At 55.4% G+C, this 14,018-nt stretch overlaps 1 protein-coding gene across 1 annotated transcript in view; it reads right to left on the reverse strand.

Annotated features, from left to right (window-relative positions):
• Positions 1-11,721: 11,721 nt before the first annotated feature.
• Positions 11,722-14,018, reverse strand: part of ANKS6 (ankyrin repeat and sterile alpha motif domain containing 6) — a 43,139-nt gene continuing 40,842 nt past the window's right edge. Inside the window, exon 16 of the mRNA XM_004711076.2 lies at positions 11,722-12,134. Within this exon, the coding sequence (XP_004711133.2) occupies positions 12,030-12,134 (105 nt within the window). The 3' untranslated portion in view covers positions 11,722-12,029. The remainder of the gene's footprint in view (positions 12,135-14,018) is intronic.

Genomic DNA, 14,018 nt, shown 5'->3' on the forward strand with positions numbered 1-14,018 from the left:
GACTGGTTTCAGAGGCCCCTGCCCCTTGAGACGGGACAAAGCCCATCTACCTGCAAGCTCCCTTCACAGGAAACCTGGTGTCCCAGCTGACAAAGAGCTGACACCGTGGGGATGTCTCTGTCAGCTGGCAAACGAGGCACTGGGCCAACTCTAGCACCATGGCTTCCTTAGAAAATGCTTCCCACGGGCACAGACTGTCCAAGCTGGAAGCCACCTTAGAAATGACGAGGCAGGGCCTGCTTTATGTGCACAGGGGACATGGGCTCAGAGAGGGCAGGCATGTCGGCACAGCTGGCAGCACCCACCCTGAGCCGAGTATCAGACGGCAGTCCCTAGGGCGAAGGAGACCACTGCTGGGTCTGGGGCTGTAGAGGACCTGGGCTCCTCCCGAGCAGGAGGCATGGGGTTCTTGTTCACACATCTTCAGCCTGAGTCCCTTGGGCTCGTGTCAAGTACAGAAATCCACTTTCTCCCAAGAAGACAACGAGAAATGATGGCTTCCTGTGTCGACTCCTTGGGAGTTGTAGAACTTAAGAAATGTTCTGCTTCTAAGCTCGCAGAACCCACAGGGACCCAGAGAAATCCCGAGCCTCTTGTTTCCCGGGGAGCGACGCTACGGGGCTGGAGCGACTACCAGAGGAAGATACTCGAGATGGAGGCCAGGTCTCGGTTTCGACGCTGATTTGCTGGGTGACCTTGGTCGGGCCCTGCTCCTCTCTGGGCCGACCGCATCGCCGAGGGTTTGGGAGGAAAGGTCTCTGGATTCTCTCCAAGTGCCTTCTCAGCTTTAGCTCCCGCCTGGGTCGCGTGCCAGCCTTCCCTCTGGGCCCAGGACTCCCAGCAGGGTTCCTCTTCCATCGAAACTCAGCTCTCCCAAGTGACTTGTCCACATGTCTCCGTGAGTGATAGCTGACAGATAAGGGACCCCTGAGGTGATGGGTCCAGAGCTGATCGTAGGCATCGGGGCTAAGACAGATGATGCCCACGCCACTCTGGGCGGACGTGACTGTGAGAGGGTGATGTTAATTCTGTTGGTGACTGAAATAAGTCCAGTGCGAGGCGAGGCTTTTGGGGTGTTTGAAACCAGATGGTACTTCCCTGCCTTGATCAGCCTCGGCGCTTTGGTTCCCATGGCAACCCGAAAGTTCCACCTACTGCAACTTCTCCCTTCCCCGGAGCTGCTTCCTCTTGCACCATCCTGCCAGGGGCCCTGGAGAATAAAGCCACTCACTGGAACGTGCGTGCACGGAACTTTACAGCTGGCCTCGCGCTCCGGCAGCTCTGCCCTCATTCAGTCCTCGCCAGAGAGCGTTTACCATCCCATTTTACCGACGGGGAAGTGAGAGGCTGGCAAAGCTCTCTCCAGCCCAGCAAGGGTGTTGCCAGCATCCAAACCCAGGTTGCGCGGCTCAGGCTCTCCTGTGCGGTCCACGATGCTGGGATGGACACAGATAGAAGACTCCAAGTCCGGAGCATCGGTTTGTTGACAGTCCCTCGATGGTCAAGTTCACCCACAGGTGCTCACGGCCATCGAGTCGATGCCAGCTCATAGTGACCCTCCAGGACAGGGACGAACTGCCCCTGTGAGTTTCCAAGACTGCAACTCCTCCCGGGAGCAGAGAGCCTCATCCCCACGTGTAAGGTCTGAAACATATCCCTCCAGGAGTGGATTCTGTAGGCTAGTGACCGAACTTCACTGTGCCTGCTTTCCTCTTCTATAAAATGGGCGGAGGAGGGTGGGTGAGAGGGTTGAGTGCACAGAACCCCAAGAAGTGGCCCCTGTACTCGAAGGAAGGTCCTCTGTGAGTCTGTTCTACCAGAAGGGTGCACGTGCCTCGGAGCGGACCACGGAGTGAGTCAGAGCACCCCACCCACCCACCCACCCCCACCCCCCGTGTGAGGGGTAACAGCATCAGAGTGCTCTCACGGGCGCCGTGCGAGGCTAGGTGATGCAGGGTGGTGTTCTGAAGACTCACAGTGCAGATGCTCAGGACTTCCCAGGCATCTCGTGGCAACACAGATCCTGGCTCCGTCATCTGGAGGAGGGCTTGCATGCCTCAGTGTCCAAGGGGCCTTAAAGCCTCTACAGCTGAGAAAGCACCTGCAGCTACCATGCCCCAGGATGGAGGCAAGCTGCTGCGCTCCGGGTTACAAGGCTGGAGAAGCCCGGAGAGGGGCAGGGGCAGCAAGAACCCGCTTGGAGGGCCATGTCAGTTCCACACACCCTGCTGAGAGCCATCCCTAATCTGGAGGCACCGGCCGAGGACCGGACCCATTGGTGTCTTACCTCTTACACACCCAAAGTACACTCATTGACAACGGCTTGTGCCTCCCCTTAACAATAAAACTACTTTCTTAATTAAAAAAGGTCGATGTGCCACAGGAACACTCAGTGAACCCGTGTCAGTACACGGAAGAGGGCCCAGGTGGAGAACAGTCTGCAGCGGGTAGTTTTTTGGGCCCAGTTCTTTCTTTGCTGTGTATTCTGGCTTACACGATTGTAGTTTGTAAACTGAATTATGTGTGTTAATTGTTATCCAATAAACAAATATTTCCTATCCACTCTTGCAATCAATTTGGCCCAGCGAGCCCCTGGCCCTTGTTCCAGGTCCATAACCCAGCTCTCCTGACTGCTACCAACTCCAGGTTCCCTAGTGGGGCTTGTTAGGGGGTGCCGCCTCCGGGGAGGACCGCGTTCCCCATACTATAGGGGTGATGAGGAGCTCCCCAGGAGCCGTGCCCCAAAAGGAGTGAATAAAAACCGGTGACTCCTGATGGGGTGTTGGTGCGGCGCCAGGCTCGGCTGCTCATCCAAACTTTGGTGGTCTAAGCCCACCCAGAGGGGCCTCAGAGGAAAGGCCTGGCAGTCTTCCTCGGAAATCTCTCCAAGTGAAGACCCCAGTTCTGTCTTCAGACACAGAGTAGCTGTGAGTCAGAGTTGATTTGAAAGCAACTGGACCTCTGGCTGGCAGCCCTGGTACCTCTGGCTGGCAGCCCGGTAGCTTCCTGGGCACATGTCGGGCTGCTAAATGCAAAGCCAGCAGTTCAAAGTCACCAGCTGCTCCTTGGGAGAAATGCAGGGCTTTCTAATCCTGTAAAGAATTCCAAAAGAATTCCAAGTCTCAGGAACTCACAGGGGCAGTGCTACCCTGTCCTACAGGGGAGCCAGCATCGATCCACTCGACGGCAGTGAGTGTGGTTTTTTGTTTTGGTTCCACCAGCAACGTGATGAGCACTTGTGTGCCGGCCACTGCCCTAGGCTTGCCTCACCCATGCCCCACTAGAACATTCGCCCTGCGCTGGTGGGGATGGGGCTCTGCACCCCACGCCCAGATGGCACCCACCAGCATCTGGTGTGTGAGCAGCTGACCCTGCTTCCCATAGGGAAGAAACGGGGTCACTTGCCTGGGAACTGCAATCTCACCTTGAGGCTTACCTGTGGCTCCAGGTGCCCTGGGAATTCCCTCAGAGCGCTCAGTCCCACGCAGGCTCTTGGCCACTGTCCCTTCTGAGTATTAAGTAAAGCCAGTTTGACCCGAGCTCCTGGCTGTGCAACCCACCCGCAGAGGATGCAGGGTCCCAGGGGCATACCTTCTGATCCAGAGCCCCCTCCCCAGGCCCACCCACATTGCCTGCCCATTTCTTAGGGCCCTTCCCACTGACGGCCCCCTGGAAGCTGACTCTCAGATGGAGACCAGGAGAGGGCTGCTTAGGGAGTGGGCCTTGGGTCCACTCCTGGGGAAAGGCAGGACCCAGCAGAGGGGGTGCCTGGCTCTAATCCTGCCCTGCAGAGGGGGGGGGGGGGACTGGGAGCAGAGAAAGGAGAGTCTCAAGGCTGAGGGCCCCTCTGAGGATGCAGCCACTGCCATCGTCGAAAGTCCCTGGGAGCGGGTGTCCATGCCAACATGTGAGCGCGTCTCCAAACACTCATTTGCAGACTCAAAAGGGAGTGTTCTTGATTGTGCTGAAAGTGGAGACGATTACTCCGCTGGAAGAGCTGTGTGTGGGCCAGCGGAACGGAGACGCCACGAGGCAGGGGAGAAGGGAGATAGAGACCAGGCAAGAGGGCGTGGAACTTGGGAGGCTCAAGGCACCCCCACTTTGAGAAGCACGTAGAGTTCCCCTGGGCCAGGGCTGGGGCCAGGACCAGGGCCGCCCCACCTCATCCCTGCCTCGCCCCTGAAGCATGTTTTGTGCTGGGCTCTGGGGACGTAGGCTTGAGACTGGGTCTACCGAGACACTCCTTCCTATGGGGATCACAGATGAAGGAGGGCGGTGACAGATTGTCACACCGCAGGGCTCCGTAGAGAAGACGGTGAGCAAGGCTGACTGAGGGTGGAGCAAGAAAGCTTTTCAGTCAGTGCCCAAGGAGTGACCGTAGATGACACACACACGTACACGGACAGCCGCCGCTGTCCCCCCAAAGCAGGGGCCCTGCCCTAGAGCCAAGGCCGCCCTGTGGCGCAGACACACAGCCAGGCAGGCCTCCCTGCTGGGCGACTGTCCAAACAACACCTTCACAGGAGGGGGGGAGAGGGCTTTAAGGTTTGGGCTCCAGGATCTTGGTCCAGTCCTCACCCAAAGCCTAAATCCCCTTCTCTGGCCACCCTGACCCAGGTGGCCCAGCCTCTGTCCTAGACTGCTCATTCCTGCGGCATCCTTGCTCATGGAGAGCTGCAACTGGCCACACAGGCTTCCTCTTTGGCCCTCCGGGACCCCAGGCCTTAGCCTCACCAGCCTCCACCGCCATCTGCCTTCCAAAGGTCCCCTGAAGCTCAGCACGCCGATCCAAGGTGCCAACTTGGCAAAGGCGGCTTTAAGAGCTCTTGCAAGAAACTAAGGGACTCTCTGAGCTGCCGGACAGTATTGCAGAAAGCCTCCTCCCCAGGGGAAAAAAAGAAATGATAAACAACCTGCTCAGACACCAAGGTTTTGTTTGTTGGTTTTGTTGTCGGCCAGCCTCCATTTACCGTCTCTGCCTGCCTGCTTGAGAGGCAGCAAGGCACGGCGGAGACTGGGGGCTCTCCTGGCAGGGCTGCCTCCACACCCTCTGTTGACCTCAACCTTGGTGAAGTCAGGGTCTGTGGGCTGCAGCGCCCTCACTGGTGGGAAGTGAAGGTCAAGGTGGACTTCAGAGCATGTCAACTGCAGACAGGTTGACTTAGACCCGCCTGGACCACTACTGGCACCCGCTGCCTGCAGCTACACTGGGACGTAGTCTGAGCCGTGGTTCACGCTTTCGAAGAACAAAATCAAAGCGAGAAGACAAACGCCACGCCGTTAACTATGTGCAGTGGGACGGACGGACACACACACACACACACACACACACTTTCCCAGGAATGCAGCCCCTGCATGGAAGGAAAAGGATGGTGACTGGAGGGGTAGAATAAATGGTATCCTGCCACCTGTGTCTCAGTATCGTGACCTGGCTGCACTGAGGACCCTCAGGTGAAGCCAAGCCCCAGCCTGCTGCTGGGGAGTGGAGCAAAAGATGGGGAGGTAGTGAGGGCAGGCCCCCCCACCCCAAAGAGAAGGGTCATTCTCTGTGTCTTACTCCCGGGAAGTTTGGGCAGGAATGGTGACTGGGGCAGCTTGGGTGGAGAGATGTAGCCCCCACTTGAGGAAGACCAGCAGGGACCCCAAGCTGAGGCCACCACTGGGGTTTGTGCTCTCTGAGGTTCTCTCCAAGCCTGGGGACTGGCTTCCCAGCCGAAGGGATCACTCACCGGGCGGAGCCAATAGTGAATGTGCTCAGCTGCCCACCAGAAGGCTGGCAGTTCAATACACCAAGAGGCACCCCCGTAGGCCTGGTCATCTGCTTCCTAAACAACAGCCACGGAAAACCCGATGGGGCCCATGTCATGGTGACACTCGCTGCGTGGCCGTGCGCTGGAAGCAGGCTCTCTCGGTTGAGGAGCTGGACCTGGATCTGATCCTAAGCTGTGCGTGAGGAGGAGCGGTGGCCTCTGAGAAACCCCCAGGGGGAGGGGACTCACTGCACACCCCCACCCAGGAAGGAGAGACCCCCCGCCCAGACATGCCTGTGGGTTTTGTCACCAGAATATCATGCCTCCTCAAACGTGTGAACAGAAGCAGCTGGTCACTGAGCCACGGTCACCTGTGGCGAATGGGCACAGGGAAGGCAGACACGATGGTGCTTGAGCCCTGCTCTGCTGGCTTCGTCTTCGTTTCGGGTTGCCGTCTCTCGGGAAGATGCTCACTTGGAAGCACAGATGGGTCTCCAGGTCCACAGCTGGGTCATTCCTGCCCCGGACAGCCAATGAGGGTTTTCCTGGCCCCTGGATCTGCTCCTGTGAATGTCTTCCCATCCCTCCCGCTTCTTTCTGCCTATCTTGCTGGGAATCCCAGAGAAACAGCCAGTCAGGTCTGTCCAGCCGGACGGTGGAGGTCCGTGCCCCAGGCCTCGCTTACTCCAGGATCCCATGCTAGCACAAAGGGTTAATGGTGCTGCTGCTACCTCTTGCTAGACGCTGCTGCTGCTTCATGGCCTCACCCAGCGAGCCCTGACCGCACTGGGGACCAGTGGAAGAGAGGCCTCACCCAGCCAGCCCTGGCCGCGCCGGGGACCGTGGAAGAGAAGACACGAGAGGGCCTTTCAAATGTAGAGCCACCATCAAGCTCTCTCACGTCTGCACAGCCCCACAGGGTAGGAAGGGCTTGCTCGCTTTCACTTGATCTTCTCCGGCTTGGGAATCATTATCCCCTAGTGACCAAAAGGGAAACAGAAGCCCAAAGCGGTGGGGACGCGTGCCAGGGTCACCCTGCAACAAAGGCAGTGCTGGGTCTGACTCCAGTCAGCGCTCTTCAACAAAAGCCTGGTTTCAGAGACACGAATGGGGAAAACCAGCACCGAACTGCCTCCACCTGCACCGGCCAGTTGGTCAGACTGGGGGCGGGAGGTGAGCTGTTGGGAGCTACACCAGACGTTTCAAATACCAACTGTTTCACCCAGGGGAAACACATTTCAGTGGAGTTTCCGGACTCAGACAGACCAGGAAGAAATTTGATCTACACTCAAAAATTACGTCATGAAACCTACGGCTCTCAACAGGAGATTGCTCACTTGTGTGAGCAGGCGAGCCCTGCGGTCTGGAAGGTACTGAAATGGCACCCCAACACGGCAGCAAGCAAGCAGCTGGGCAAGGACGGGGTGATGCGGACTGCGACGTGTGCAGTTGGGGTAAGTCAGAGCCAGCAGCAATCGGCCCCCACCATCACCTACTCCCAGACGATACAGGATCAGTCCCAGAGTACCTCTACCAAGCCACAAGAACCTCATGCAACAGCAGCCGCCACAAAATACAAAGCTATTGTGTCTCAGCAGACTCTTCATCCGGGATAATTCTGCACTCTTGATCCACACCGTGTGACACCCAGTGTCACCGTGTGACACTAGTCCTCAAGACTGAAACTGCTCCTCTTAACTGTCCTTTGAGTGTGGGAACAAAACGAGTCTGAAGGGGCAGGGGCATAGAGCGTGGATGGGCAGAGTTTCGCAATGAAATTCTCATAGGCTGGCCCCTGCTACCCTCACAGAATGAGCAGGTGAATTATCATGATGGGGCAGAAAAACCCTTGCTGCAATTTTCTTGGCCATATTCTTGCTAATGGTTTTCAATTTTCTTAAAGCTTTTTCCTAATAAGCTCGTCACCATCCTTTGGGGACAATCTAGGACTTCCCGTAAGGCAGCGCTTCTCAACCTCAAGACCTCTTTGGGTATCGAATGACCCTTTCACAGGGGTCTAAGACCACTGGAAAACACATACATATTTCACAAAATATATTTATGTATTGTTTTGTGATTAACCACTATGCTTTCATTATGTTTAATTATGTTCAATCTGTAACAATGAAAATACATCCTGTATATCAGATATTTACATTACCATTCATAACAGTGGCAAAATTAGTTATGAAGTAGCCACAAAAATAATTTTATGGTTGTCCATGTAGATAAAGAATGGTCAGAAACTGATTATGGTAGCAATCATACAATGCTACTTGGTGTGACTAAAATACAGAATGGTATGATATATGTATTAAATCCCAACTAATTAAAAAAAATGTCCTAAAATTGATTATGGTGAGGATTCTACAATTCTTCTTGATAGGATTGAACTATTGAATCTTATGATATGTAACCTATATATCAATACGACTTAAATATATGTTAAAAGAAACAAATTAAATAATACCTATGTATTTCATTGAAAACAAAATAATTTTGTGGTTGGGGGTCACCACAACATGAGGAACTGTATTAAAGGGTCGCAGCGTTAGGAGGGTTGAGAACCACTGCCCTAAGGCATCCCCCCGTCAGTCAGTCTCCAGAGCCTGAGCTGACCACTCTGCCTTGAACTTGACACAGCGGAGCTCCTTGGAAGTCAGTGTTTGGGTGGCCTCTTGCTTTCCTTTTCAAAGGCACCCTAAGGAGACGATGACAAGTGCATGGCTGAGAGAACTTGTCTACAGCCACCCACTGATCTCAGAGACACGTCTAAACACATTTTGTCTGGAATGATCGTGTGCACGCATGAATGAGAGCCCCAGTCGCAATACCCTTTGCATTCCCCTTGCATATGATCTATAGACGATGGATGTTGACTGCCTCTGCACATGCTATCTCCCTCCCGGGTGCCCTTTTAACTCCGTGCCTGCCTGCCCTGCATCCAGACTCCCCTCTACAACCCAGCTCCATCACGCTGTCTCCTACGGGGCCTGTCCGGTCCAACCTCAGCCGGGTGCACAGGGCACGCGATGTTTTATTGATGTGCTTATCTCCTTAGACACGCAGTGGGTGCCTGGAGGGCAAAGACGAGACTCCTTATCTCTGGATCCAGAGTACAGGGTAGTCGCTCAGGAAACGTTCGGTGAGTGACATCATTCTTTTTGCAGAACCAGCTGGTGCTGACGTGAGGAGCCTTGGCAGGTGCTCAGGGCCCTGGCACACACCAGGTGGGAAACAGTGTCCTCCCCCCTTCAGAGATGACCCTCAGGATGGAGACCTTCCTAGATGTCCTCCTGTCACACCAGCGACAGCTGCTGGAGAGAGGAGACAACTGCCAATGACCCTGATCCACAGGAAGCCCCTGGCTTCTCCCTTCCTTCCTCCCAGGAGCTCGACTTCACCCAGCAGTGTCCCTGCCAGTGAGCCAGGTTCCAGCACTGCACAGGTACTTTGGAAAAGGGATCTGGGATCAAATGCCCAAGGAAAGGGGTGGTTTAGGAGCACCTTAAAAGGCCCACTGGTGACTGGTGTGAAAAGTCTGAGATGTCCCCCAGCAGGGCCAGCCGTGTGACCGGCCTTCAGCCCAGGGCCTGCCAAACCTACGCAATGCAACGCCACCACATCCACTTTCACGCACACACACCCAGTGCGTCTCATGAGTCCCTGTAACACTCTATGGAACAGGCCATTCTAGAAACGTGCTCTCGGATATGCTGGCAACGCCCACTGGGCAAGGGGGACATTTGGAGAGGAGGGCCAGCTTCCTGGAGGCTGGCTGGAGACAAGGGTGCAGGGCCCACGTGGCTCCCCCTTACAGCTGGGGAGACCTCTCGCACTGCGCTCACTGGGGCCCCGTTTTTCTCTCCAGGGTAGTTTGTGTGCTGCTTCCTCAGGACCACCTGTTCCCAGATGCCCCCTTGTTTTGCCCATGGGCATCCGGGGACGTCGGTGCTCACGGAAAGCTGAGGCCCAGCAGATCCTGATGTCACGGGTGTGCAGTCAAACTTAACCCGAGTAGAACAGACGAAAGGATCTGATCCCTGAAACCCAGCAGCACACACAATGTGGACCACGAATTTCAGGGATAAACAACTCCCAGAACCCCAGAGGGTCTCAGAGAAAGAGTGAGCCCTGGGGCTTCGAGCTCCAGAAGTCTCTGGGTGTTGCTGGAAGAGGCAAAGGCTCGGGGCCCACGCTGCCTGCTTCACCAGTGTCTCCATCTCCTCAGTGTGCAGGATGAGGGAGAGATGGATAAATAGAAGAATTACCGTCAGCCTCGGGGGTGGTGGGGGTGGTGCAGGCAGGGGGATGATGAGGTGAACCTGCGGGCACATAGTGGGCACTCGGTGAATATCATTAAAGACAGCAGGGACTGGAGACGTGGCAGGATGCCTGCAGTCCTGACATGAGATTTGTGTCTCAGGGTTGTTGGCCAGAGAGGGGGGCATGGAAAGGATGGCTGCCCCTGGACAGCAGGCAGAGGGTGGGTACTGCGAGGCTCTGGGCAGAGCGGTGGTAAGTGCCAGGAAAAGCCAGAGGAAGGGAAGGGTCGCTCGCAGCCCAGACAGGACCTACCACAGAGACCAGTCCTCAGCCTGGCCCGGCTCACCGCCAGTAAAGGCAGGGTGCATGTAAAGATGCCACTGAGTCAATCCTGACCCATAGGTGCTGTTGTGGGCTGGAAACCACACGGTCAGAAGTTCAAAACCACCAGCTACTCACAGGGAAAACTTCAAGGCTGTGTATTCTCATAAAGAGTCTCAGAAATCTACAGGGACCGCAGTTCCACCCTTGCCCTATAAGTGGCCACCAGATGTAAAGGTGAGCAGTCTCTAAAGTAGTGGTTCTCAACCTGTGGGTCAAGACCCTGTTGGGGGTCAAACAACCCGTTGACAGGGGTTACCCGATTCATAACAGTAGCAAATTACAGTGATGAAGTAGCAACGAAAATAATTTTATGTTTGTGGTCACCACAACATGAGGAACTGCATTAAAGGGTCGCGGCATGAGGAAGGTTGAGAACCACTTAGCTAGAGGGTTTGGTACTCCCTGAGGGTCAAGCACTTCATCCATACTGGTCCCAGGTTCAATTAGGGCCACAGAGCTGTGGAGTCACAGAGCTGAGTCTGAACTCTAACCCAGGGTCGTGCGCAGGCTCTCTCACTGTGCTGTGCTACCTCTGGTGCTAGTCACCCGCTTACAGCTCCTCAAGGTGAAGGGCTGGCCCTGGCTCATCTCTACTGGGACAACTGCAGGAGGTCCACGTTCGGTGCCCCGTGCACTGATACCACCTCTTCATCAGTGAAGGGCCGCGTGTTGCCGCGATGCCAGGCAGGTTTCAGCACCCAGACGATGACAGACTAGGAAGAAAGGCCTGGCAACCTACTGCCCCAAACTCAGCCAACGAGAACACTCCAGAGCACGGTTCCACTTCCACACACAGGGGACAGCTCACGTGGGCTGAGGACAGCGGGCTTAACTGGTACTGCCTAAACGGGCCCCTGCCCCTTATGCCACTCAGAAGCAAAGGGCCTGAGGCCTGAGGCCCCTGTCAGCATTAAACCACCACCCACCCAGGGCCGCTGTGTGGGAGATGGCACGCACCGCAAGCATACCCACTGGTGTCTGGGATTGAACTGTGTGCCCCAGATATGCGGGGTAGCCCTCATCCTGCCCTGTGGTTCTAACCCCATTGGGGAGTGGGCTTCGTGATTTGAATTAGCACCTTTAGTGGATCCCTTTTCAGACACGGGCGAGCAGATTAAACAAGCACAGTGCAATAAGGGAAGCCAGAAGCCCGGCCACAGCGGGGGCTTCACGGCTTCAAGGGACAGAAGCTGAGAACAAGGACCTTCCCCCGAGCTGACAGAGCTCTCCTAGAGCCCGCACCCTGACTCCAAACTCCTAAACCCAGTGACAGAAGGCCTGGTGGCGCTATTGAGTAAGCACTGGACCGCCAACCACAAGGTCTGCGGTTCAAAGCACCCAGCCGCTCTGGGGGAAAAGATGAAGTTGTCCGCTAGAGAGGAGGTTTACAGCCTTGAGATCCACTCAAAGGCGGTGGGGTTTCGACGGAGGGAAAAGCACTGCCTGTTCCTTAGGGCCACCACTGGTGGGACAGCTGTCACAGCGGCACCAGAGAACCAAGACCTGCAGGCGCTGCTGGGATGAGCCCTCTCCAAGGCCGGGCAGACTCTCCAGCAGAGCTAGGGAGGCGGCTGAGAAGGGAGGCCTCTGTCCGGCAGGCTGGCTCCCTCCCCTGGGGAGGAGGGAGGATCACGTGCAGGGGTGGTTTCCAGGTGTCCTGGTGTTGCTGGCGCTGCTCTCGAAGGAAGAGTGGAAGTTGTGAATGGTTTCCTGTAAGATCAGCCTCTCCCGTCCCTGCGGAAGGAATGGAGAACAGACACAGAAAGTGGTGTTACATCAGTTGGCACGGTGCTGCTCATGCTCCGCTCACACGAGAAAAACCCATCGGCGTCTTGGGGAAAAATCATCACCTAATTGAAAGAGTGCCGTGTTTAATAAAGAGGCACTGAGTCAGACTCTCCCAGCCCGCCAGCACTGGAGAGGGCCTGGGAAAGCCAGCCTTCCTGTCCCTGGAAGCAGCTGGGAGGCAGAGCCCGAAGAGCAGGGATACCCTGCCCCGCTCCTCTGATTTCCAGGGAGCTCCGTGGAAGCGGCATTCTTCCTGCTCCCTCTTGTCCCTTTCAGAGCGAGTCACCCTCCCACCCTACTCCTGCAGCAGCCCCGCACAAACGGGGGTGTGGATGTTTCTCTACGGCCAGAGAGCATTGTAGCTGAATACCTGGCTGGGAGGTAGAGCCCTAGGAAGTTAAAAACAGCCTGGATGTAAGTCCCTTCTCTCCTATTTATGAGCTAAGTGTGAAATAGGTGCCTCTGACGGCTGCATCTGAACCCGGAGCTGCCAGCGAGCACCAAGTTTACAGGTATGTACACATACATATACAGACATATGAAGGGACTTAAAAAGTTCATGGGAGCATGGAACTAGAAGATCAAAATAAAAAATATCAACCCCATTTCTCAGCCTAAGCTCCACTTTGGGGACTCAGGAATTTAACCATGTCATGGCAGTCTTTTAAAAATTATTTAGTGAAGGAAAACAGGTGCCCTTTAGAGGTTTTTTTAAGATGAGGAAACAAGAGGAAATCAAAAGACACCACTTTGGGATGATAGAGTGGGAGCCTCTTAGGAGTGCTGGCAGCAAGGGTGTTCTTTGAGGACACAGGTGCGCCTGGCCTGAGCCAGGGCATTTTCGACGGCTTCACCTCCAGGTGAAAGTTGGACAGTGAATCAGGAAGACAAAGAAGCGCCAACGTATGCGAATGATGTGCCGGTTGAGGATGCTGAAAGGACCATGGTCTGCCAACAGAGCCAACACACCTGTATGGGAAGGAGTACAGCCAGAATGCTCCCTAGGGGCAGGGATGGCAAGACTTCGCCTTAGGCACTGCGGACGTGTGGTCAGCAGAGAGCAGTCCCTGGAGGACAGCACGCTTGGTTGAGCGGAGGGGCAGAGAAAGACAGGAAGGCCGTCGACGAGACGGGCTGACGCGTCGATGGGCTCAGACGAAGAACCACTGTGAGGATGGCACGAGAGCAAGCCGCATTTTGTTCCAGGGCACATACGACCCACATAACCGTGGGAGTAGAAAGCCCTGTCTTTCTCCCGAGGAGCAGCTGGTGGTTTCGAACTGCCAACCTGGCAGATCAAAGCCAAACGTATCCCCACTAGGCCACCAGGGCTGCTTTGGCCTCTCAAGGCAGATGAGAAGAGCAGACGGCGTCATCCCAATGCCTGGTTCTCTGACCGGAGTATGACTCCCCTGAGGGCCCAGTGTCCGTAGCGTGGATTACACACATATATAAACCAACAAATAAATGTGGCCCTAAGTGGGAAGCAAATTAAAAACTAATGCTCCCAGCATGGTTCTCTGCTGAAAGTGACAAATCGAAAGAAAACGAACACATTGAGTCAGTCCAGGCGTCCAACTTTCTCTTCTTTCACTTCCAACTCCCTGTGGTGTGGGTGACCCCCCTCCAGGCTCCTAAGCAGGGGTCTCTGTGCTAAGGAGACTTTCTAGGCACCAGGGGACAAGCCTTGCAAGTAACTTTCCCCAAGTGAGGTCAAAGGGGGGGAAAAACAGAACAGAATTTCAAACTCTCATGGAATCGAAGACTGGTTGTGCTGGGGCGTGGAGGCTGGAAGAGCCCTTGACAGTACTGCCACAGACCACCTTTCAG

The sequence above is a fragment of the Echinops telfairi genome, unplaced genomic scaffold (genome assembly GCF_000313985.2).
Source record: "Echinops telfairi isolate 266 unplaced genomic scaffold, ASM31398v2 ScPeMD7_7410;HRSCAF=8448, whole genome shotgun sequence".
Lineage (NCBI taxonomy): Eukaryota > Metazoa > Chordata > Mammalia > Afrosoricida > Tenrecidae > Echinops > Echinops telfairi.